General features: G+C 34.5%; 5 protein-coding genes across 5 annotated transcripts; all 5 read left to right on the top strand.

The window, feature by feature from the left end:
* On the top strand, positions 5,625-6,866 carry LOC104704294 (putative F-box protein At3g23960). The gene has a single exon (XM_010420408.2). The coding sequence runs from the start codon at positions 5,631-5,633 to the stop codon at positions 6,723-6,725; it is 1,095 nt and encodes a 364-aa protein (XP_010418710.1). The 5' UTR covers positions 5,625-5,630; the 3' UTR covers positions 6,726-6,866.
* On the top strand, positions 9,233-10,408 carry LOC104704293 (putative F-box protein At3g23960). The gene has a single exon (XM_010420407.1). The coding sequence runs from the start codon at positions 9,233-9,235 to the stop codon at positions 10,406-10,408; it is 1,176 nt and encodes a 391-aa protein (XP_010418709.1).
* On the top strand, positions 20,650-21,165 carry LOC104704292 (putative F-box protein At3g23960). The gene has a single exon (XM_019226988.1). It carries the CDS (start codon positions 20,650-20,652, stop codon positions 21,163-21,165), a length of 516 nt encoding a protein of 171 aa, XP_019082533.1.
* Positions 21,447-21,996, top strand: LOC109125620 (F-box protein At3g61340-like). Its single transcript, XM_019227599.1, has one exon. The coding sequence runs from the start codon at positions 21,465-21,467 to the stop codon at positions 21,849-21,851; it is 387 nt and encodes a 128-aa protein (XP_019083144.1). The 5' UTR covers positions 21,447-21,464; the 3' UTR covers positions 21,852-21,996.
* LOC104704291 (putative F-box protein At2g19630) lies at positions 23,041-24,111 on the top strand. Its single transcript, XM_010420405.1, has one exon. It carries the CDS (start codon positions 23,041-23,043, stop codon positions 24,109-24,111), a length of 1,071 nt encoding a protein of 356 aa, XP_010418707.1.

Here is a 27,137-nt window from a genome sequence, read left to right as displayed (position 1 = left end):
AACAAATTTGATAACACTATCTCTCTAAGAAATCGGATCAAAGTAGACAAGCAAAGAGGAATTTAAATCTCTTGGAGAATAAGTTAGGTTTTGTTTAAGAACAAAGAAGAATTAGGATTTTTGTATTAATTGCTGGATATCTTACAACGAAGGGGTTGCCCTCTATTTATAGGTTTTCTTATATCTATTGAATATATCCACTTTCCATATCACGGCCGAGCTGATTAGGAAAGTTTCTTGTTTATTATTAGGTCAGCCGCTGGGCAAGCTGGGATGTCAGTTCGTCACCTCGGAACTGGGCTTCTCGGCGCTATCGGGCCTTTGAAAATGAAATCCTCCTCAGGGTCGAGCTCCCGGTTAAATAACCGGTTTCTTTAATCGGGTTTAGATCGGTATGTTGGGGGTGCTAATTCCCGCACCAATAATTAGTCTTCCCCCAGTTCGGTTCATTCAAAAGTTAATTCGAATGGCCGGACTATAGGAAAGGATATCCGATTTAATCCGTAAAGAAAATCGAATTTAATTACCTAGAAGTCGCGCTGTTTCGCCACCCATTTGTAGGACAACACGTGTCGGACGCGTCGCTTCTATCAACTCGGAAGCTGAAACGTCGCATAGGGTGAAGTAGGTCATTATGACTCCGCGTAGGGTTGCCGCCCACTTGCTTCTATAAATACCTGATTCCGCTCTTCGTTTGTAGTTTTCGCCAAACCACCGAAGGTACTTGCTCTGTTCTCTCTCATCGTTTGATTTATTTTATTGTTATTTTTGCGAATTTTCTTCCACACTCTTCGGCGATCTGCGGCATCCCTCACTTCGGCCATGGCATCCTCGTCTAGCACGGAGAGCGATCCGCAAAAATTCCAACAGAGAGCTTCCCAGAACCACCAGATCGAACCGAGGCGAAGTGCTCAACAGATCTGAAGAAAATGCCGATTGTTCATCAAGACCCAGGTCAGATGAAATTCCAACACTGAAAGTTCCTTCTTTAATTAGTGAGGTGATCCGCGAGGATCACGGCAACGCTACATCGGTCTCCGACCTCCCATCGGACAATTTGAATGGAAAGGGACCTCGACTTGCCCCGGACGAGGTCCTGATTAATGACATCCTTCCTCTCCGAGATCACCAAGGTCAGATTGGAGGCGAGAAGACGACCAGCAATATTGAAACCGTTCGCACAATGCTAAACTCGTGCGGCCTACGAGATTGTGGTGTCTATATCGTTATTCCCGGAGAACACCAGCGCCATGGAACCTACCCCTAGGGTTCATCTGCTTATACGAGGGTTTCTTCTCCACATGCCAATTGTGGTTTTCTCTTCCTAGCCTGCTTACCCGTTATGCTCATCGTCGCCAGATCCCGATATGTCAGATCCTGATAAGTTTAAGCCTTTTAATACTCTTTTCTTCATGAGTAAGCCATTTTGTGGCTTGTGTATTGATGTGTTCTTATGTTAGTCATCCATAGGTTAAAGACCACATCTAAAGTCTCCGCCTCTCCATCGCATGTACATTTCCCTTTTCAATTTTATGTAATAAGATATTTGTTTTGCTAACTTGAATAAGAGCAGAGTAGTATACTTTTATTTTCTGTGATTCTTATTCTAGCATCTTATCTACTTGATATACATTTAAAAAGCCATCTTGTGTAGCAGATTCAGCAAGAGGATGATAGATAGTCTTGTTATTGCAGACTCTTTATATACTAATCCAAAACAGAAGATTCTAAAATTTGATACTCTGATGCTTGATAAAGGTGGTACAGTTTTAGAAATTGGTTAATGTTTTTTTTTTCCACATAATAAAACGTCCGATTCATTCACGAGCTCGGGCTTTCTCATAAGTCATAATAACAAAAGCACCGGAGATCAACTTTACCGCCAAAATCAACTCCACCTATTTTTCATACCTAAACTTTTAGACACTGCAAATAACAACCAGAACCGTATTTAAATTCAAATTTTCTACCCAAACTATGTGAAATGTTGTCAACCTAAAGCGTATTTAAATTCTAGGGTTTATTACAATTGTGTTGTGTCTGCCATGACAACACGACAACAAAACTACGTCTCCGAAGTCAAAGAGAATATTCAGAGGAGCCGATCCCTGATCACATCATCGAGATATTTTCGAGACAGTCGGAGAAATCTATAACGAGATTCCGCTGCTTATCGAAGCTATGGACTTCCCTATTTCACAGAGCTGTTCTTGACAAGATCTTTGGCTAGTCCGCAGCTATTTGTTCACCTGCCACAACAACGGTGAGCTCTTCTTCTTCTCTTCACCTCAGCCTCAAAGTCCTGATAATATTTGGCCTTCCTAACATATGGGTTAATCACTTCGAAATCCCATAGGTTCGATCATAAAATAATTAAAACCAACGTACCAAAGGATGTATCGACATCATTAAAACACCTTTTCCATTTTTCTTTTAGTAACTAAGAAGATTTGGGCGAAGCCCATACATCCCATCAGATCCGACACCGGAACACCTCGTCTCGGATAATTGAAATCAACGATTTCTAGGCTTTTGTTACTCTACACTTTTGGTTACTACCCTACACTTTTTACGTCAATGATCGAAAATAAAGTTTGAGCTAATATTACAATGATGAAGTAAGGTCATCAAGGAGGATCAACTTCTTTGTACGCAAAAAAAAACCCTAGCAAGATACATTAGTACTATACAGTCTCTTTGTTTGATTTAATTTTTCAGTTTAGCGTTCTTATTTTTCAAGCAATAAAACAAAATAAGTCTCAGTTTTATAATTTTACTCACACCAACTTGGAATTCTGGATCTTGCATCCAGCCATCCACTACGACAGGGATCGGATAGTTTGGTACGTACTACAAATCGTAGTGTGGGGTTATGACCGGAATATATGATGAATGATTGACGCTTTTGAATAGAATTGATACCACTTAATTATTAGAGCGCCTCCATTCAAAGCATGTGTGTAAAAAGATCACAAATTTTTTACCTTTATTTTTGTTTTTACTTTTAATTCAATAGGAAATTTAGAAGTACGAAAAGAAAAAAAAAAATTAGAAAGTACAAGTTCCTGCTTACATGGAAGAAAATTGCATATATAACAAAGGAGGAAACACAAACATGCACGTCTATTTTTATTTGCTATAACAGAAGCCATAAAGAACGAAAAAAAAGAATTGTTCAGACACATAATATAATCTTAATATGTATTTCGGGTTGGTCATTGTTTAATGTCTCATCAATTTGCTTTTCCACTTCACAGCTTTGCTGCAATTGTTGACGCATGCAAGTTGCTCCTTGGCGGAAACTTAAGATCCTCCCATCCCTCCTCTTCATCCATTCTCTCAAAATACTGATCTACCATGCTATCCTTCATGTCCTCTACTCGCCTTGGCTCCCACTATAATTTCAGCAATACGACCTTGTCATTAGTATGACATGAAATATATATTTGCATACATTAAAAAAAAAAATGAAGAGATTTGTTATACCTTTGGTTTCCTATCTTTGTCTATCAATATGGCTCTACACCCCTGCATAAGTAAGACATTCTGTTGTACTAATGTCGACAACAAGGACAATTTATGAGGACTATAAAGTAGAAAAAACTAACAAAACCTCCAAAAAGTCTTATACTGATTTCCCCCTTGAATACTCACGGCTAAGACACTGCCCCACCCCTTGCAATCTTTCTTCTCTTATCTGAAATAATTTATACACACAGTCAGCACGTACTTTCCCATCATTGCATGTGACGCATTCTAGAACTAACCGATCTAAGAGATATTCGATGTTATGTAATTTTCTTCAGCAACATCATTTATCTAGAATTTAATAGAAAAGTGCGTGCAAAATGTGAAGAAAAGTTTCTAACTCTAATTAGGGGAGAATTGAATAGCAAAAAAAACAAAAAAAAACTCGTCGACGACGACCAACACTAAACTCTTATTATTATCATCTCTTTCAATATGTTTACCAACTAACTTAATCAAAGTAAACCGAAAACATATTTACCTACTCCAATAGTCCCCTTAAGATGAGACAAATACATTATGAAGACTCATTTGAATTTAAGATGTTAAAATTGTGGGAGAAACAAAGGTTTAGTCAAAATATCTACTATCCTCAGTCCTCACATGGAGCATTTTGATGAGACAATACACCCAAAGTCGGCTCTACACATGTGCTGAGGAGTGCATTTGCAAAAGGTCCATTTATTTTTTGTCATTTTTAAAACTAAAACTAGTGTCCATTTTTTTTTTTTTTAAATATGCAAATAAGGGTCCATTTTTTTAAATATACCAATGATAGTTCAATATGCTCATCAGCGCTTGATCCTGAGGTGTGGATCATCCAAGACACATTAGCATGGCGTACTCCTCTTGTTTGAACCGAGGTTTGAAACCAAACTTCTCCTCAGAAGGATAGATGGAGCGATTCAGGTGAGATCCAATGTAGATCCAACTTTCTATTCACTTGAGGGATCCGGGCGATCCGGAGAGGACTACTACGGCTCCTCTCTTCTCAAGAATCCATACATCCTTTATCATTGTATGGACAGCTATTTCTCGAGCGCAGGTTTAGGTTCGCCCTCAATGCAAAAATAAAATGGAGCACTTAACAACGTATCTTCACAGACCAAGAACTACAAGATCAGCCCTTTCATTATGGGTGACGGAGGTATCGTACCGTTCGAGCCTTTTTTTCATGCTTTTCCTGGGGTCTTGAGAAAGTTGCGATCAATAGGATTTTTCTTTTTCTAATCCTCCCTTCCCGAAAGGAAGAACGTAAAATTCTTTTTCTTTTCCGCAGGGACCAGAAGATTGGATCTAGCCGTATAAATAATAATTGACTGATAAATAACTCACTTCTTGATCTTCGACCCCCTCAGTCACTACGAACACCCCCGATCAGTGCAAAAGGACGTGTCTATTTATCTATCTCTTAACTCGATATGAGAGCAGGTTTGAAAAAGGATCTTAGAGTGTCTAGGACCCCCTCAGTCACTAGGAACATGATGATCAGTTTCTCATGAGGATTCGAGAATACTTTTTAAGAAGTAGATGTTTATTTTGGGATCTCAAGAATAGTTCTTATAAGACACACAACTTACACATACTTATACCACTTGATACCACACTTGATCGATTACTTGAGAGTCTAGAGACTTAACAATAAGACATCACTTGAAACACCAACAACTCTTAATTACTTTGCTTAGCTAGACATTAACCAAACAAGACACTCTTTTGTCACTAGCTGATAGTTAAGTCACAAAAATAAACAATGGTTAAGTAGGCTTACATATAGGGAAAAATGCCAAAAAATACCCCATGTTATTTTTATTTGAAAGTTTAATACCCAATGGAATAAAAATACCTCGTTTATTTTTTTGATGCTATTTAAAACGTTATGTTATATTGATTTGTCGAATCAAACATCCGACTTAATAGACGTTAATTTGGTAAACGGAATCTCTAAACCGGATTAATTAAACCAAACACGTGGGTTATTTGTCTTAAACGAAAGACACTGTTGGCCTTAGAGGTATTTCCCCCCAAATCGATTTCATATGCTCAAACCCTAAAAACATAATTCTATTTTTTTTTCTCTGCCGATCTCAATCGAACTTGTGATGGAGATATTCTCGTGGTTGCCGGCGAAATCCATAGCTAGATGTCGTTGCGTGTCGAAGCTCTGGAACGCCGTACTCCGCCGCCCAGATTTCACGGAGTTGTACTTGAGCAGATCTTTTTCCCGCCCGAAGCTCTTGTTCGTCTTGCGCAACATGGATGGGTTCGTCTTCTTCACCTCACATCAGCCTCAAAATCCTGTTGATAACTCGTCCGTTGCTGTAGCCTCCAATCGTCTTAGCCATTTCCCTTGTCTCAATGGAATCGTTGGTCCAAGTAACGGCTTCGTCCTTCTTAGAGGTGTCACGGGAATGAAAAAGCAAGGGTTGGTGTCGTTGCAATTTAACCCCAGCACCGGACAAGTGTTACCTTTACCGGCAGTGAAGGCCAGGAGGAGGAGGATTGGGATGATTATTTGTATGGGGTATGATTCAGTTAAGAAACAGTTCAAGGTATTGTCCGTTACCTTGTCTGATGAAGGACGTGGAGATTTTCAGAAATTTGAGTATCAAGTTCTGACACTAGGAATTGGAAAACCATCTTGGAGAATGGTCGAATGTTGCAGACCGCATTTACCCCGAACCGAAGGGATATGCATCAATGGTGTTTACTACTATACAACTCGTGTCAACATGTTTTCTAGAAAGGATGTACTAGTTTGTTTTGATTTTAGTTCTGAGAAGTTCAGCTTTTTGAACCTTAGTGGGCAGATGCAATATGCAGAAGCTCTGATCAGTTACAATGGCAAACTAGGTTCGCTTGCGTCTGACTTTTGTGACGGAGGAGATACAAGTTTTGAGTTATGGGTTCTGGAAGACTTGGAGAAAAAGGAATGGTCGCATCATGTTTATGTATTTCCTCCTGTTTGGCAGAATGTAGTTGAGAAGACCATCTTACACTTTTCTGGAGTGGTTGGTACAAATGAATTTGTGTTTGTCCCGATAACACTGTCTGATCCTTTCTATGTTTTCTACTACAATGTCGAGAAGAACACTGTCGTACGAGTTGGAGTCCGCGGAATGGAAGCGTTTGAAGGTTATAGAGTTGACGCCTTTGCAAATCATGTAGAGAATGTGGAGCTTATTCGAGCATTTTAGGAATCTGTAACTTGAGATTGTGTAACATGGCTAGTTTGGCTCTTTTAAGCTCTCATCACAAGGATTAATGACCATGTGTAGTAGTTATCATTTTGTTTGCTTATTGGACTTTAGTACGTTTTGTTTCCTGTGATAAAGGGATATGCATCTGATAGGTTCTCTAAGGCATGTAATATGAGAAAGAAAAGCGCGAACAAGCATGAGTAATGTGCTGGCACGTGAAGAACTGATGTGGGAATGGAAGAGTTTTAACATAACAGTTTTTTAGGATTTTGTAACTTAAAAGAGATTTTGTAACGTTAGCTAGAATTAAGGCTCTTCAGTTGTCATCATGAGGATCATGGGATCTTATTTCAGTCCGTGTCTTGTAGTTTATCTCCTTTTGGCTTCTTGGATGACTGATTATATTCTGTTTTTTTTTTTGGGATTCTTTTATGGATATATATGTTTTAACACTAAAGTCAACAGAATATGTTCAGTACACTCCTAGCCTAAAAAGATTATGGGTGAAAAATATATACTGAGAAGGCGAAGTGCTTGGTTAAGAAGAAAATGTTTGGCAAGACAGACACTCATATCATCAGTAGGAAACTAAAAATACGGTCACAAATACAGAGGAAAAATAAAAACAGTGCTTTACATCACATCTTCGTATATACACAAAGTAAAGTTTGGGCATATAGAATGTCAATTAAATGTTTTAATTGATCCTCTCTTTTGTTCTTTGACATCAAAAGGTATAGATAGGGGTGGTTAACCGAATCAAACCAACCAAAACAACCGAATTCAAACCAACCCAAACCAAACCTAAATATACACTCAAATCATTCGGTTAGGTCTTAACGATTCGAGTGTTTATGTTAATTAATACTCACTCTGTTTCAAAATATATGATGTTTTAACTAAAACACGCAGATTAATAAGTCTTTATTTTTAACAAGTTCAACCAATCAGAAACAATACTGCATAATATAAAATACTAAACTAATCTAAAAGTTGCATAGAAAATTGAAAACATCCTATATCATGAAACAAAAATTTTTTCTAAAAACATCTTATATTTTGAAACGGAGGGAGTATTATTAGATTTGGAAATATGTAATCTCACGAGTACTACCCACGATTGCATTTGCTCCCTCTCACACACGTTTGATTTCTTTCTTGTTTTTTACATTTTTAATAAATAAATTAATGTAGAATTGGGTTTAATTGTTTCTAACCCTATGTTATTAAGTGTAAAACTCTACAGACCTCAAAGCAAATTTATATATAGCTCCTCAGTCCTCACTTTCTCTCTTTTCTGCTCTCACGAAAGATTGTTATGTTACTGTTGTTGCTGGTTTTTTTCAATTTTCTTTTCAACTAAACTTCTACTTATTAGGTATTTGATTATAATATGGTTGGTTTTTTTTAGGTTTTCCTTTTCATGGTTTATTTGAATTATTCAACTTATAACTTGTTGATTATTTTAGGATATTAAAGGACAATGAGTTTGTTTGTTACATTAATTGATTTTTCTTGAACCAAACTACAACCGATCCGAACCAAACCGAACTGAACATAAACCGACCCAAACACAAACCAAACGAAACTAACTTTAGTTGAGTTTGGTTAGAGATTTATGAAAACCGAATAAACCGAACCGAACCGAACCGAACCCAACCCAAACCCGAAGTTTAACCAAAATGTCCACCCCATACAATAAGAAAAATACTTAGGTTCACCCCTATTCACCCCCTCTCCTCTCAACCAATCAGAATGTTCTGTCTAATATTTTATTTAAAAATAAATCAAAATTAAATTAAAAAGCAAAAAAAATTAAGGAAACAAATTTTGTATACTTTTACAATTAAACAAGGTTATATATCGGTTTGGGTTTATAAATGAGAATTAGGGTTTAGATTTTACAATTAAAACGAAATTATATGTCGGTTTGGATTTAGAAATGAGGTGGTTAGGGTTTAGATTTTACAATTAGAATAAAATTATATGTCGATTTAGGTTTACAATTGAGATGGTTAGGGTTTAGATTTTACAATTAGAATAAAATTATATGTCGGTTTGGGTTTACAAATAAGATGGTTAAAGTTAGATTTTATAATTAGAACGAAATTATAGGTCGGTTTGGGTTTACAAATGAGATGATTAAGATTTAGATTTTACAATTAGAATGAAATAATATATCGGTTTGGATTTATAAAAGAGCGGTTTAAATTTTTAATTTTAAAATAATATATACATGTTTTATTTCCTTATTTTATAAGAGGGTGAATGAATATGTTAGACCGTTTGGGCTAGATGGGCTTTCTCTTAACCAAAGATTTTTAGATAAACCCTAAAATTTATTATACTGCGTGTTTAGGGCAAAGTGAGACTACATTATTTTTTTGTTGTTGTTTTTGTACATTGAAGAATCTGAGGCGGGTCTAGGGTTCTTCTTACCGCAGTGTCTCTCCACCATGATGAAATCACGGCGTCAGAACATTTCTCGGCGCAATACGCGATCGATGACCTTTGTAAATGGAAGAGGAAACTCGTTGCCGATCTCAATCGAACTCGTGATGGAGATATTCTCGTGGTTGCCGGCGAAATCTATAGCGAGATGTCGTTGCGTGTCGAAGCTCTGGAACGCCGTACTACGCCGCCCAGATTTCACGGAGCTGTACTTGACCAGATCTTATTCTGACCGCCCGCAGCTCTTGTTCGCCTTCCGCAACAAGGAGGCTGGGTTCGTCTTCTTCTCCTTACAGCATCCTCAAAACCCCGTAGATAACTCGTCCTTTGCTGTAGCCGCCAGTCGTTTTACCCATTCCCTCAAATTATATGATATCGTTGGTATTAGTAACGGCTTCGTCCTTCTTAGAGGTATCAAGAGAAATGCTCATCCTTCAGGAGTGGTGTCGTTGCTATTTAACCCCAGCACCGGACAATCGTTACTTCTACCGGAAGTGAAGCCGGTAGTGAAGCCCAATTGCAATATGATTGGGCTGACTAAGTTTATGGGGTATGATCCAGTTAAGAAACAGTTCAAGGTATTGTCCGCTAACATGTCAGGTGTATGCGGAGATTATGATAGATATGACGAGTTTCAAGTTCTGACACTAGGAATTGGGAAACCATCATTGAGAATGGTCGAATGTTGCTTACCCCATTTTCCCAAATCTGGAGGGATATGCATCAACGGTGTTTTCTACTATCTAGGTGCGGCCGACAGGTCCTATGATCAATCAATAATGGTAGTTTGTATTGATTTTACTTCTGAGAAGTTCAGCTTTCTGAACTTCAGTGGACCGATGCAAGGTGCAACTACTCTGATAAATTACAATGGGAAACTAGGTTCCCTTATGTCTAAATATTTTGATAGGAGAGATACAAGTTTTGAGCTGTGGGTTCTCGAAGACTTGGAAAAAAAGGAATGGTCAAAGCATGTTTATGTATTATATCCTCCTGTTTGGCAGCATGTAGTTGAGGGGGCCGAATTACGCTTTTTTGGAGTGGTTGGTACAAATGAATTTGTGTTTGTGCCGAAATTTGTGTATACTCCTTTCTATGTTATCTACTACAATGTCGAGAAGAAGACTATCGTAAGAGTTGTAGTTAGAGGAATGGAAGAGTTTAATTGTTATAGTGTTGACGACTTGTCAAATCATGTGGAGAATGTGGAGCTTATTCGAGCATTTTAGGAATTTATAACTTGAAGATTGTGCAACATAGCTCTTTAAAAGTTCTCATCATAAAGACCATGGGAATCTTACTTGACTCGTTATATCTCCGCATCTCATGGGTAAGTTATCATTTTGTTTCCTTGTTGGAATGTATTTTCTGTTTCCGGTGAATCTGTGATGTTGTGAAACTTATGTGGATGCTTAATGAATCTTATTATCTTATTTATCACTTTACAAAATTGTTTCATACACTCGATCTAGAGCAAAAGATTGTTCTAACTTCTAATAAGCTAATCTTTGCTTTTTAAAACTCATCTCTACCTATCACACTCTGATTTGACCTTTAACTAGTATCATACCTTTTGTAACCACATCTTATTACATTCAGATTATTTTCATTATACAAAACAAGTCGCAACCAAAAAAGTTAGATCAGCTTTAACGAACCTCCGATATTTAGGCCTAAATTTTGTGCTAAATAGGGGTTTCCCTTAAACAAAAAAAAAAGCATGAACAAATCATTTTTTCGAAATGGAGATTGCAAACTCGGTATCTCCACCATGAAATCACGGCGGTGGCACGTCTCGGAGGATGGTCTAACCATTTCCCGAGGACGCAATACACGATCGAATATATCATACTTAGACTTCCAGATTTCACGGAGTTGTTCTTTACCAAATCATCAGCTCACCCGCAGCTGTTGTTTGCTTGCGAAACAAACCAAAGGTTGGTCTTCTTCTCCTCACACCATTCTCCTGATCAAAGTCCTGATGAGATATCTTGTGCAGCCAATCAGCTTGCACATTTCCCCAACGCCTGTGGATATGCATCAATGGTGTTTACTACTATATAGCTCGTGTCAACATGTTATCTCAAAAATTACACAAAATTATGTTCTGTGAAAGTTGATGTCCACAAGACAAGATCGTGTATTCCCATATATTGCCTTTTTCTCTGCAATATTCACTCCAAAAAATTATCTTGCAAAGTTACCGTTCTCTCCTTTGCACCATCTAAAAACCAGTGCATCAAATCATATTTAATTGTATTAATTGTATATATGCATTAAGTCGTATGAGATTAATGATTTGTGTATGTTAACATATTCATACTCAATCTTCTTCTTGTTGCTCATAAACCTTGAACACTAAATTAAAAAACACAATCCTTAATCTTTAAAACTAATTATACTAAACATGAAACTCAATTATACTAGGGGAGAGTATTGTCCCCCTAATTTTAAACTTTAAACTCAAAAGAGTTTAACCATACACTATATCCTAATCCTAAACCATAAACTCTAAATCTTAAATCCTAAATTTAATTTGACATAAATTAACAAAACTTACCTAAACCTAAATATTTTTTTTAGTAGAAATCATATTATAACTTGAACAAACGAACTTCATTTATTATTTGTTTAAATCAAAACTTTTTTGTTTCAATTTTTTCAAAACATTTTAATGAACATCCAAGCATATCCTCAAAGTTGTGACCACATCAATATATATAATCAAAATGTCAATTTTTTTTTTTGACGATCAAACCCCATATATTAAGTTATCGGAGATGACTCTCTTCGAGAGAGAGCCAATTAGGTACCAACGAGCTTACATGGGAAAAACAGAAACCTCGAGCTCTTGCACATTTCGCAAGTTTATCGGCACGGATATTATCCTCTCGGGGAATATATTTAATACTAAAACTAGCAAATCTATCTCTGAAATGAATAAAGTCCTTCAATTCTGATGAAAAGGTCGGCCAATCCTCGATATTAGACGTCATCCTTAGGAGGTCTGAACAATCCGTAACAAAAAGAGCTTTATCCAAGTCCAACGCTAATAAGCACTCCATAGCCCAAATAAGGGTATCTAACTCTGCATGCAATGGGGATAAGCTTCTGCGCGATCATTTTAGTCCCATGTGCAGGATTCTATCACCGATAGATGCAATCCAGCCATGCCCACTCCTATCCACCTCTGTATGCCAAGATCCATCTATAAAACATACAAGAGATTCTTGAGGAATTGGGATCATAGGTATTCTTGCTTCTACTACCGCTGGTGCTAAGTCTCTGTTATTTTCTCTTCTCCAAACTTCTTCTTCTTGGATAGCTTTCTCCAGTGTATCTTGCGGATATTCAGAGATATTTTCAAACACTTTCTTATTTCTTCCCTTCCAAATGTACCACATCATCCACGGGAACGTTATCAAGTTTTAATCAGTTGCACCATAGTTTTTACCACGCCCATATAGAAAATCGAGGTTGCTATATAGGGAAGATGAAGGGAACACCATAGGATGGGAGGGGATTTTCGATAAAGCTCATACTTGACGGGCCTGGGGGGCATTCAAATAGCATATGGTTTATAGTTTCCTCCTCCGCTCCACATCTAGGACAAACTTTATCTCTACCAATATGGCGATAATGCAGGCGTTGACATGTTGCCAAGCACCCAGTCACACATTGCCACACGAAATGCTTAAGCTTCCGTGATGTTTTTAACTTCCATGCTTGCGCCTTAAGTGTTGTAACACCTAGGTCCCTGAGAAGGGAGGTCACCAGCAGGGCGAGAGATAGCTCTCGCGGCTTCATATCCAGATTTAACGGTATAATTTCCAGACTTTGTCAGAGTCCAAGAATAACCGTCCCTCGAGGCATTCAAGCTCGATTTAATCCCCAAAATAAGGGTAATTTCTTTCGGGGGGAAGAGTTCCCGAAGACGTTCAATTTTCCACTTTTTTGTGTTAAAATCTATCAAGGTGTTAACACAAATCAAGGGATTTCTCTCATTATTTAAACTTTGGGGTGGCCGTGCTGGCGTATCTGGGATCCATGGTTCAATCCAGATACACGTATTAAAACCCGAGTTTATGGTCTTACGAATTCCGTACGAAAGAAATTAAAATGTCCATAAAAATGACCATGTTCATAACATAATGTTAATAACATAATGGACAATGAATTAGCACAAATCAAATTGAAACCCACAAAATTTGAAAGTTTCGACCTTAACTTTGGACAACATTTTTAACAAAATCATATCGTTATTTTTTTGTGGACATCAACTTTTGTATTTTTCCATTTGCTTGTTTCTGGTGTTATCAAAGAAGAATCTATTTGCAGATCATCAATACCATGGTAATTTTCTACTACAATTCCGAGAGGAACACAGTCATAAGAGTTGAATTCCAAGGAATGGATGTGTTTAACCATCTTAGAGTCCACACCTTTCTCAACCATGTGGAGGACGTAAAGCTTATGCAACTGTAATGGAGATCATGTGCTCTTATGACCATCTCTCCCATGTCCTTTTTTTTTAATTTATGTAATAAGATACTTATATGTTAGTCATCCGGCCATAGGTTAAGACCATCTCTCGCATGTCCCTTTTTTGTCTTATTCATGTAAGATATATGTTTTGCTAACATGAATAAGAGCAGAGTAGTTACTTTTCTTTTCTGTGTTTCTTACTAGCATCTTTATCTCCTTGATATGCGTTTAAAAAGCTATCTCGTGTGGCACATTCAGCAAGGGGGTGGATGATAGATAGTCTTGATATGCGTTTAAAAAGCTTTCTCGTGTGGCACATTCAGCAAGGGGGTGGATGATAGATAGTCTTGTTATTTGCAGAATCTTTTAATAAATACTAATCCAAAACAGAGATTTCTTAAATTTGATATTCTGATGGTAGATCAAGGTGGAAGAGTTAAGAACAAGAATATTGCTTTTTCAGTTAAAGGTTGCTGCTTGACCTTGGCAAAAGGATGGTTGTGAAACCCTTGTTGCAAAGCTAGTTTTGTACCATTTCAATTGAATCAAGTAGAACCTGCGTTTTATGATCCCAGAGAACAGAGTCTTAACAAATAGAATGGTTTTGGCTGGTTTTGTGTAGTGTATCTTTCTACTGGTTTCGTGTAGTGTATCTCCTTTTGGCTGGCTTATTTGGATAAATATTTTGTATTTTTCTCTCAGTTTCTATGGATATGTTTTATATACTTATAGAATTGTTCAGTACTCTCGGGAGCAATTTGAGTTGTCCTAATTTAAGCCTAGTTTTAGCTTTTTAAACATGAACTAGATGTTTAACTAGATGTTCACCCGCTGTATACCGCGGGACTATATTTAAAAAAAAAAAAAAAAAGTAAATTGTAATTTGTACAATAGATTAACTATGTAAGTTATTAATATTTTAAAATGTACTATCATTATATAGTCCATAAATTTATAGATAATTGTGTTTTATGTTTACTTTATTATAATATAGGAACGATATCAAACCGTTGATTTTAAATGTATATAGTTGTTGACCAAAAAAAAAATGTATATTGTCCAGAAATCTAATGTTTTGTTATTCTTTAGTTTAGAATATAAAGTTATTGAAGCCTCAATTTGCCGAATGCAACCCTTAGGAAGAGAGAAGGTAGTGATCCAGAAGTAATTAACTGAATATAATAAATATAGAAATTATCTTAAATTCGTTGATAAAAATTTTTGGAAACTTGTAATAAGATATGAGAAAATATCTTAAAACAAAAAAATGACATCGGTTTTAAATATCCTTTTCTATTTGGAGATTAAAAATTACTATTCTTCAAATTTTTATGAGACATTAATTTACATAAGAAATAACTGAGAATAATTTACATAAAAAAATAATTTTATATAGATTAATTTGATGCTCTATAAATCTTATTACAAAGTAAAAATTTATATTTTCTATATAAAATCACGAAAAAATATTAACATCTATATATATATATTTGGAGACATTTATAAAATAAATCATGAAGTTAGCACTTAATTACAGGCATGCCATTGGCATTAAATAATTAATTTAATAAACAAATTAACTCTATTATATTTAATTTTTTTTAATAGAAACTAAGTGTTTTAAAAGGTAACAAACATAATTGTAAATGTATACAGATTTTTTTCCTTATTTTATAAGGAGGTGAGTGAAGAGGTATTGTTCTTTAAAAATTTGAAAAACTGATTTGATAAAAAGTGACTTTTAGCCTCACATACTATATTTTACTTTTACGGGTTTCGTGTGATGAGTTTTTGCGGACTAAAAATCTTTAAACATGTTGTGTGATCCGCCTAGCATGGCGGGATTGGATTATAGAACTAACACTAAAACTATTAGTTTATTTCATATACTATATATAGATTTGTAGTCATAGTTTGGAAAATTAACTTATAAATTATTTAGTATATGAACTACAAAATATTACACATACTACAACACATTCTTAATATTCCAAAAAAAAAAATGCGTTCACATAAAAATATACACTAACATACCATATAGGCCTATCCCTCTGTTTAATTATAGAAAACAAAACTAAGTATTTTAAAATTATATATCCTATCTAATAACAAATTTAACGTAATTAGGTTATAAATTGTATAAAACGTAAGAAGAAGAATAAATATTCTAAACAAAATTATAAATTAATTATATAAAATTTAATTAATTGGGAATTTAAAAACTAAATAAATTAAAAATTATTATTTAAATTCGTTAATTTATAATTAGTTCTGCGGTTAACCGCGGATGAAAACCTAATTATATACAAATTAAAGACTTATATCTTTATGTTGCTCTCAACTTCCACTAATTAATTTTATACACATTGTAAATCGAAAATTGAAAATTGAAGTCTCAAAAGATTATTAAAAAAAACACTCTCTTTCCACTGAGTAATAACTTTTTATTAATAGTAAAAAACACTCAATAATACCTTATGCTCCAAAGATTTCTTTCCCTTTAGACAAAATAGTAGGCAATAGTCTCTCCACTTATGTATATGTGATCTTGGCAATATAGGTTATTCATTTGTAATGTATCTAAAACCCAATTTAACATTGAAGTATATTAAAAAAATACTTTGTTATGTATCAATCTTTTAATTGCTATGAATGGTCGCTTACAATTGAACTGTCAAAAAAAAAATAGCAAGTACATATTATAATAAATAAACGCTTCATAACATCAAGAACTATTCAATTACAAATTTCGAAATTCAAAAATATATGAAATAAATAGAAAATAAAAATTAAATACAATAAGAAACAATTTAGGTAAAAACTCACTTGGTGCTATTTGATTAATTATGCTTTCTTTCATCACACAAATAGCATACATGGTAAGTTAAAAAACACATTTAAAAAAAAACAAAGATGGACGAAAGTGAGGGATAACCTGGTATCAATCATCTCTTATAATTAAACTTCCAATCAAAAGAACAGCACATATTTTAGTGACGCAGACTACACAAAACAAAAACATCTCGAAATAATATCAATCATTTGATTAGAAAACCAATATTTAATAATTGTTGTTTCTAAAAATGGTGGAGTTAGAGATTTCAAAGAGAATATTAATATCTTCAAAATCTCTTAATTTTAGGAAATTTGGGTGGTTGAAATCTTGTTTTTAATTTTTATTTATTATTACAAATTAAAAATAATTGATGTCAATGGTATGACTGTAAATAAGTGTCAACTTCAGTATTGATTCTATAAATGTCTCTAAAAATGTATATATATATATATATATATATATATATATATATATATATAGATTCGGTGATCGTCTAACTTGATTTCTGACTGTAGCCTCTAAATTTAAGTGGCTTTTTTACAAATTGTATAAACTTTGTGTACATACAAACTGGAAAGGCCAAGTAATCATACACGTCAACCACTGGGCCACAACTGGCTGGCCCATTAGCCAAATTCCTACATTCGTAGGAGCCGGGACTCGATCCTGGGTGTGATAATACCTTCTACAAATTGACTTACCTCTTGTCACTGCACTAAGGTCACTTCACCTTTTTAAACCAAAATCTTGATCAAACTACCTTTTTAAACCAAAATCTTGATCTTTTTATAATTCACTGGATTAAGCCCACATATTAACGTTGATATAAGGAAAACATGTGAAATTTTAAGTTATATTCTAAATATTAATTTTATTTCTTTTAATTTTAAAAAAACCGGATTTACAGTTCACACACTCCATCTTGCAATATAATTTCTCTATACATTACATCATAATAAAATTAGATTTTAATTCTATGCATTCAATCCCAATGAGTAACTTTCATAATTTTGATATAAAAAAAAATATGTGCATTGTATCAAATTTATATCTTACTTAATACTAAAAATCAATAAAACATAATTCTCAAAGAAAAACTGAAACTAATATTATCTCATATTTGAAAAAGTAACAATATCTTAAATATATATTTTTCATATTTTGTAATCTCATATGTAATAATTTTACTACTTGTCCAACTAATCTTATTATATAAATCTTGGTTTTCAAAGTTAGTAACTCATGTGATCGTGACACATGTCAATTTTAAAGATTAGAGATTTTATCATGTGTTATATAAAAACTTTGTTTTAACTAATTTTAAAATTAAAAAGATAATTTCGTTATATTATTAAACTTTTTTTTTTGTAAAAAATAATTTCGTATAAAGTTGTCTTAATTTTATGAGGATATTTAATATTGTAAAGTAAAGTTATATATGTGACAATTTTATAAACTATATGATATTTTCTCTCTTTTCTTTTGTCAAAATTTAACTATGAGACGAAACTTTTTTTTGAAAATTGATATGTGTACATAATTTAGAGCATATGTTTGCATATTATGCATATATTCTTTTTTTTTTCTTGGGATTGATAAACTTAACTTTAAATTCATCTTTTATTTCTAATTTTCAGGCATAAAATTTTTGAGGAAAAATAATAACCGATTATGAAATTTTGATTAATTTATGATAATATTAGTATAGTTTTATCGGTTATTATTTTTTGAAACGACCCGACCCGTTTTTTTTTAATTAATAAATAATAAATATAAATGTAATATAAACTACAACTAGTGGTCCCATACCCACTAACCACCTATCCACAACCATAGACAACAGCGGAAATAACAATATCAATAAATATCCAATAATAATATAACCAATAAACAAAAATCAGGAAACATGAAACCGGCAACCTAACACATATTGAGATTCCACGATCGCCTTGATTCCACGATCACACTTTGCCTTTACCTGCACCACAAACACATATTGAGATGCATGAGTATTTGATAAACATCAGTGAGGCAATCCTCCCATCTACTGGGCTATACACACAAGCAACAGTGATTCCAATGTTCCAAACAAACAACAAACAAAACATACAAACCAGGAAAACAAACATGTCTCGCTGGAAGGGAGGTGTCGACCGACAACAGCCAAGTGTCGACCGACACTGGCCTTGGTGTCGACCGACACTACCCCACAGTGTCGATCGATGCCTATTTTGCTGGTGTCGATCGACACTCCACCTGCAACTGCGTTCCGCTGCGAAGTCGAGAGTCGAATCTCGCTCCCAAACTCCACCAACTCGTCCAATACTCAAAACCCAAGCCGGAAACATCCTTAGAAACCTGTAGCAACCAATTCCCAGCAAGAAAACACACAAAACAACAACACACAAGCAAGAACAAGGAAATCAAAGGCTTAGATTAGCAATGGTCATGCACTCACCTCTTTGCATGGACCAACAACAACGAATCCTACACTCCCATCAACCTTCTAACATGTTCCTGGCCCTGGATCTTCACTCCCACAGCAAGATCTCACCAAAAACACCTTGAAATCTCACAAACTCTCCCAAGAACCTTTAAGAACTGTTTTCTCCTCTTCCTCTCACTCTCAAGCGGCGTAAAACAACAAAAACACGACCCTAGGTCGTTTTCCCCCTTTTAAACCTCGGTTCAATGGTTTTCCTTAAACCAAACCGGACCAAAACGATCAAAAACTTGATCTGGTCGAACCAGAAATTAGTGGTGTCGACCGACACCCCCCTTGGTGTCGATCGACACCCTCCCCCAAAACGCACAGTTTTGGTTCGCGGGCGTTACAATTCTCCCCCACCAATATAGATTCGTCCTCGAATCTCAAACAACCATCAGCCAAGGGCTCCCTTGAAACCGTCTCCACGGTCCTCACTCCTCCGACCGGTCTACGAAAGGTCACCTCTAGGCGGTAGACTCACGCTCCAGGCATTATTTGCTCTCGACTTTTGGACTTTCCTTTACTCATAGGCCTAAACCTTGAGTTTTTATTGGCTCCTCATCAGACCTAAGTCTGCATGCCATAATGTTGGTTCCTCATCGGGCCAAGGCCCGCATGCCATAATATATATAAGGAAAAATCCAATACTCGTCTCTCTGGTTGCCACCCTACAATGCGCCCCGGATCGTCATCCAAAGTCGATATACCAATCATACTCCCAAGCCACAAAGTCTTAGAATATGACAGTACTAGGAAAACCTAAGTCCCCCAAGACAAAATAGAAATAATCATCAATAAAAAATAATTTTGCCAAATACTATAGATTTCTGCTAATCATAAAGTGTAGGATTCTTTGGCAATAAGGTCTTGTTGAATGGAAGGTGTGGTTGAAAAAGGCGGTTTTACGACGGTACGATGAGATGAACAACAACATATTTTATCTACCATTCATCATTCTTTTTTTTCTTGAAAAAAAGTTTCCATTCTTCGCTTTTGATCTAAGTGAAGTGCGTGTTCTTTGGTGAAAGCTTGTTTGGTCGTTTACAACTAAAGCTGTAACAACAAATATGATTTTACAATAAAATAATTTAGGGTTTAAGAGCATATTTTTAAAAGCAAATATTATAATATTTTTATTGATGAGTATGTTATAGAAATCTTTGGAGCATACTCCCAAGCCACAAAGTCTCAGACTATGGCAGTAATAATATTTTTATTGATGAGTATTTGGCAAAAGTTTTGGTAAGGGTATAATTTAGGTTTAAATTATTGTAATAATTGTTATAATATATTAATATTATAAAAATATAAAAAAGTGTACGAAGGTAAATACAAATATAATTTTGGTGGATATAATTTAGCTTTAATTATTGTAATAATTTTTATAATATATAAAAAATATATATAAGTGTACGAAGGTAAATACAAATATGATTTTTTTTCTAACTAAAATTATTTATATATTTATTTCAAAAAATAAAATTTCATTTTATATTTTTTTAAAATTGTTTTAGGATTTAGAATTTATTTTCTTCAACAATTTTAATACTTCTTCTGCCCTCTGGAATAATACAACTTGAACATTCTATTCTATTGTATTTCAAACTTTTTACTTTTTTTTTTTTTAATACTCAGACGAGTCTAGGGTTTCCTCTCCACCAATGAAATCGCGGCGGCTAAGCGTCTCAGACGATCGTCTAACCATTTCTCGACGCAACACTCAATCGATAACCTTAGTAAATGGAAGAGGAAACTCATTGCCAATCCCAATTGACCTTGTTATGGAGATATACTCGTGGTTGCCGGCGAAATCTATAGCTAGATGTCGTTGCGTGTCGAAGCTCTGGAACGCCGTACTACGCCGCCCAGATTTCACGGAGTTGTACTTGACGAGATCTTCTGCCCGCCCGCAGCTCTTGTTCACTTTAGAAAACGAGGACGAGTTCGTCTTCTTTTCCTCACCTCATCCTCAAAATCCTGTTGAGGGGAACTCGTCGTTGTTTGCTGTAGCCGCCAATCGTTTTACCGATTCCCTCAGATTATGTGAAATCATTGATATTAGTAACGGCTTCGTCTTTCTAAGAGGTAACATGATCTTAGAGGGAAGGAAAAGCGAGTATCGGTGTCGTTGCTATTTAACCCCAGCACCGGTCAATCGTTACCTTTACCGCAGTTGAAGACGAAGAGCAACATGATTACTTCTATGTTGTATGATCCGGTTATGAAACAGTTAAAGGTATTGTTAGATGAAGGATGTGGACATTATGATAAGTATCAAATTCTGACACTCGAAATTGGAAAACCATTGTGGAGAATGGTCGAATGTTGTATACCTCATTTACCCGAAACTCGAGGGATATGCATCAATGGTGTTTTCTACTATCTAGGTACGGCCGACAGGTCTTCTGATGAATCTATGCTAGTTTGTTTTGATTATAGTTCTGAGAAGTTCAGCTTTCTTAACCTCAGTGGACCGATGGAAGATGCAACAACTCTTATGAATTACAACGGCAAATTAGGTTTGCTTATGTTTGACTTTTTTAACGGGAAAAGTAGTGGTTTTGAATTTTGGGTTTTGGAAGACTTCGACAAAAAGGAATGGTCCGATCACGTTTATGTCTTTCCTCCTGTTTGGCAAAATGTAGTTGAGAAGACCACCTTATGCTTTTCTGGAGTGGTTGGTACAACTGAATTTGTGTTTGTGCCGAATACACTGTCTGGTCCTTTCTATGTTTTCTACTACAATATCGAGAAGAACACTGTCGTTAGAGTGGGAGTCCGAGGAATGGAAGCGTTTGAAGGTTATACTGTTGAAGCCTTTTCAAATCATGTGGAGAATGTTGAGCTTATTCGAGCATTTTAGGAATTTGTAACTTGAAAAGGTTATGTAACAAAGCTAGTTTTTCTCTTTTTAAGTTCTCATCATAAGGATTAATGACCATGTGTAGTAGTTATCATTTTGTTTGCTTATTGAACATAAGTACGTTTTGTTTCCTGTGATAAATGGATATGCATCTGATAGGTTCTCTATGGCATGTAATATGAGAAAGAAAAGCGTGAAGAAGCATGAGTAATGTGCTGGCACGTGAAGAACTGAAGTGGGAAATTATAGTCACGTCTGAAGAAGCTTGAAGAGTGACGACTTGGTAACAGAATCTTAAGATAGTGTATAGCTTATAAATATAGAGAGAATAGTTGGTTAGAGGTATCTGGAGAGATCATTGTGAAATGTAGGGTTCAGAGCTTGTGCTCTGTTCATGGTGGATAAGTAATAGAGATTAGGTCTCTGTTTTGTTTTATCGAGCTTTTTTATTAGGTCTGGAACATATTAGTTTGATTTGACCTTAGGTCTGAGAAGTTTTAGTTTTCTTGAAATCAAGGGGATTCTCATTACGCTGATAAACTACAATGGTAAAATTAGGTTGACTTGTGTCATATGGATCAGGGTCTTCCTTTGTTAATTGAAGAAGTAAAAGTATTATGTTGTATGTTCTTGAATATTTCGAAAAGCAACAATGGTCCATTATACATATATGTATTGCCCACCTTTGTGGAAGAATGCAGTTGAAGAGGCCAAGTTTTACTTTGTTGGAGTTATATCTACGAGTACAATATTGAAAAAGGAACAATCGTAAGAATTGAAATCCAATGAATGGAAAGCGTTTCATCATAACAGTTTTTTTCCACCTTTGTAGAAGATGTGAAGCTTATGGAAGTGTCTTTTTAGGATTTTGTAACGTTAGCTAGAATTAAGGCTCTTCAGTTGTCATCATCAGGATCAATAAACGGGCCTGAACGTTTGGCTTTCTCTTAACGAAGATTTTTGACGAATGGAGAAAAACTTTATAGTGCAAAGTGAGACTAATAAATTTTTGTTGTTGTTTTTTTTGTACATTGAAGAATCTGAGGCGGGTCTAGGGTTCTTCTCACTGCAGTGTCTCTCCACCATGAAAATGAAATCACGGCGTCAGAACATTTCTCGGCGCGAGACGCGATCGATAACCTTAGTAAATGGAAGAGTAAACTCGTTGCCGATCTCAATCGAACTCGTGATGGAGATATTCTCGTGGTTGCCGGTGAAGTCTATAGCTAGATGTCGTTGCGTGTCGAAGCTCTGGAACGCCGTACTACGCCGCCCAGATTTCACGGAGTTGTACCTGAGCAGATCTTCTTCCCGCCCGCAGCTCTTGTTCGTCTTACGCAACATGGATGGGGTCGTCTTCTTCTCCTCACATCAGCCTCAAAATCCTGTTGAGAACTCGTCGTTTGCTGTAGCCTCCCATCGTCTTAGCCATTTGCCTTGTCACAGTGGAATCGTTGGTCCAAGTAACGGCTTTGTCCTTCTTAGAGGTGTCAGGGGAAGGAAAAAGCAAGGATTAGTGTCGTTGCAATTTAACCCCAGCACCGGACAATTGCTACCTTTACCGCAAGTGAAGACCAGGAGCAGGATGTTTGGGACGTTTAGTTGTATGGGGTATGATTCAGTTAAGAAACAGTTCAAGGCATTGTCCGTTATCTTTTCTGATGCGAAATTTGAATATTCGTATCTGACATTAGGAATTGGAAAACCATCGTGGAGACTGGTCGAATGTTGCATACCCCATTTACCTCGAACTGAAGGGATATGCATCAATGGTGTTTTCTACTATGTTGGTACTAGGCTCAAGAACAGCTCTATGATAGTTTGTTTTGATTTTAGTTCTGAGAAGTTCAGCTTTCTTAACCTTAGTGGACCGATGGAAAATGCAACATCTCTGATTAATTACAATGGCAAACTAGGTTCGGTTGCGTCTGACTCTTTTAATGGAGGAGATACAGGTTTTGAGTTATGGGTTCTGGAAGACTTGGAGAAAAAGGAATGGTCCAATCACGTTTATGTATTTCCTCCTGTTTGGCAGAATGTAGTTGAGAAGACCATCTTACACTTTTCTGGAGTGGTTGGTACAAATGAATTTGTGTTTGTCCCGATAACACTGTCTGATCCTTTCTATGTTTTCTACTACAATGTCGAGAAGAACACTGTCGTTAGAGTTGGAGTTCGAGGAATGGAAGCGTTTGGTGGTTATAGAGTTAAGGCCTTTTCAAATCATGTGGAGAATGTGGAGCGTATTCGAGCATTTTAGGAATTTTTAACTTGAAGATTGTGTATCAAAGCTACAAGTTTGGCTTTTAAGTTCTTCTCATCATAAAATACCATGGAATCTTCTTACTTGAGTCGTTATATCTCCACATCTCTTGGGTAGTTATCATTTTGTTTCCATGTTGGATATGTATGTCCTGTTTCCTGTGAATCTGTGATGTTGTGAAACTTTTGTGGATACTGGATGAATCTTATTATCTTATTACATAATTGGTTCATACACTCTAGAGCAAAAGATTGTTATAACTTCTATTAAGCTAATTTTTGCTTTTCAAATCATGTAGAGAATGTGGAGCTTATTCGAGCATTTTAGGAATTTGTAACTTGAGGAGGTTATGTAACAAAGCTAGTTTTTCTCTTTTTAAGTTCTCATCATAAGGATTAATGACTATGTGTAGTAGTTATCATTTTGTTTGCTTATTGGACATAAGTATGTTTTGTTTCCTGTGATAAATGGATATGCATCTGATAGGTTCTCTTAGGCATATGTAACCTGAGAAAGAAAAGCGTGAAGAAGCATGAGTAATGTGCTGGCATGTGAAGAACTGAACTGGGAATGGAAGCGTTTTAACATAACAGTTTTTTTTCCACCTTTGTAGACCACATAGAAGATGTGAAGCTTATGGAAGTGTCTTCTTAGGATTTTGTAACTTCACAGAGATTTTGCAACGTTAGCTAGAATTAAGGCTCTTCAGTTTATCTCCTTTTCGCTTATTGCATGATTATATTCTGTTTTTTTTTTATATTCTTTTATGGATATATATCTATCTTAACATTTTTGGAGTATATTTTTGTGTCATCTCTCTTTTATTTTTGTATCCAAACAAGTACCAACTAAATTCTCTACAATCCTTGCAACTAAACACAATCATTTCCATATTTGATAATATTAATTTCAAATTTCATAAAATCTATCTACCTAATTTAAAGCAATATTTTAGATTAAAATATAATTCTCCTTAACACTTTTATTTAATCTTATATTTAATTTTTTGAATTACTATTTAATACATAAAATTTTAGATTTTTTCCAACATATGATATGATTTGAATTTTTATAAACGAATATATATTTTCAAAATTGTTTTAAGATTTTTGTAACCAAACAAGTATATTCGGATATAGATTATTTTATATTTTAGTTATTTTGATATATAATGAATATTTTCACTTAAAAGTTAAAATATCACGCGATGGAGTTATATTGTGTGAAGGATTTGAATCAACATGAATTTAAATTTAATTATCATTAATTTGGCGTTACACAGATAATTTATCATTTCTATATTTTCCTAACATTATTAATATTAGAATATTAGATATATTAAATTGAGTAGTTTACGATAACGTAATTTGGTGTTACATGGATAATTTATCATTTCTATATTTTGCTAATATTATCAATATTAGAATATTAGATATATTAAATTGAGTAATTTATAATAACATAGAAAACAAATTATTTTGCGGTAAACTGCAGGTTAAATACTATAATTAACAGTCAAATACAATTATGTAATCTTACACTAAACACAACTAACACATAAATATAACTTAAAATTTGATATATCTTAAGTTCTTAACATTTTTGAAGCATCCTAAATTTGTCTCATCCTCTTTTTTTTCAAAACAGGTCGGTTTAAATTCAAACAAACAAACCCAATTGCACTAATCGGATCATGCTTTAAATCATTAATTAATAAGATTATAAATAATCCTTAATTAATAACATCTTAAATAATCTTTAATTAATCGGAGTAGTTAATTATAGATATTCTGAAATAATCATATACGGAAATATATTTACAGAAAATCAGGCATTTTGATCAAATGAAATCTTTAATCGGAAATTTTATCCCTAAATTATCTCTACTTCAATGCTAATTTCCTCAAAAAAATTAACAGCTTTTAACATTATTTGAAAATAATATAAACAATAATAATCTCTTCAATCAATTCAACCCAAACAATTATTTGTTTGATTTCGATACTCTTTCACGACCATCGACTTGGTCAGGATTTTTTTCGATTTCGTTTCTCCCATCAATATGAACTCTAAATTGAAAACCCACAAAATCTTTCTTTTAGAACTTTAATCGTGTTGTCGACAAAATAAAAAAAAACTTAATCAGTGTGATAAGAATTTAGAAGAAGCTCGAGTTGGTTTTTTTAGAGGGTCTGGTACTTTGGTCAGTTTACTTAGAGAATCAAGTTGGTTAGGGTCTGATCGGTTTAACTGTTTTAATTTTGTTTTGGTTTTGGTTCAATATATTTTAATTACAATATAGAGGCTCATTATCAAAATCTATTAATAATGGATGAAATGAGGTTTACTACATAATTTTAAATTATGTGTATGTCATTGTGCATTATTTCGATAGTTCGTATATGTTCTTTAAATAATTAATAGTATTGGTAATGAATAAAAAGAATAAAATCTATTTTAATATTTTTTGAAGTATATTTTTGTGTAATCCTAATTGTTGGGTCGGTCTTCATTCATTATTATCTTAGTCAAAATTGAAAACTTTCCTATTATTCGATAACAAATATTTGCTTTTAATGAAATCTATGAGTTAGTATCAAATATTTATTATAGTTAAAAATGGAGGAACTAATTTATTGATTCAAAATTATAATGACATATTTGAAATTATAATGAAATATTCGAATTAACTTCTTCATAATGCACAGGGTTATTGATATATAAAACTATAAAACAAACAAACAATATAAAAGAAATAGACATGTTGTGTACCATCGGGTAAATCCTAGTGTTTTAACTCTACACAGTCTACCGAATATGTTCTAAGCCTTAAAAGAGATTATGGGTGAAAAAATATACCGAGAAAGCGAAGTGCTTGGTTAAGAAAAAAATGTTTGGCAAGACAGACACTCATATATATATATATATATATATATATATATATATATATATATATATATATATATATTATCAGTAGGAAATTTAAAATTAGGTCACAAATTCAGAGGAAAAAAAAAAAAAAA

The sequence above is a fragment of the Camelina sativa genome, chromosome 7 (genome assembly GCF_000633955.1).
Source record: "Camelina sativa cultivar DH55 chromosome 7, Cs, whole genome shotgun sequence".
NCBI lineage: Eukaryota > Viridiplantae > Streptophyta > Magnoliopsida > Brassicales > Brassicaceae > Camelina > Camelina sativa.
Note: the sequence above shows the minus strand (reverse complement) of the source record. Positions and strands in the feature narration are given on the sequence as shown.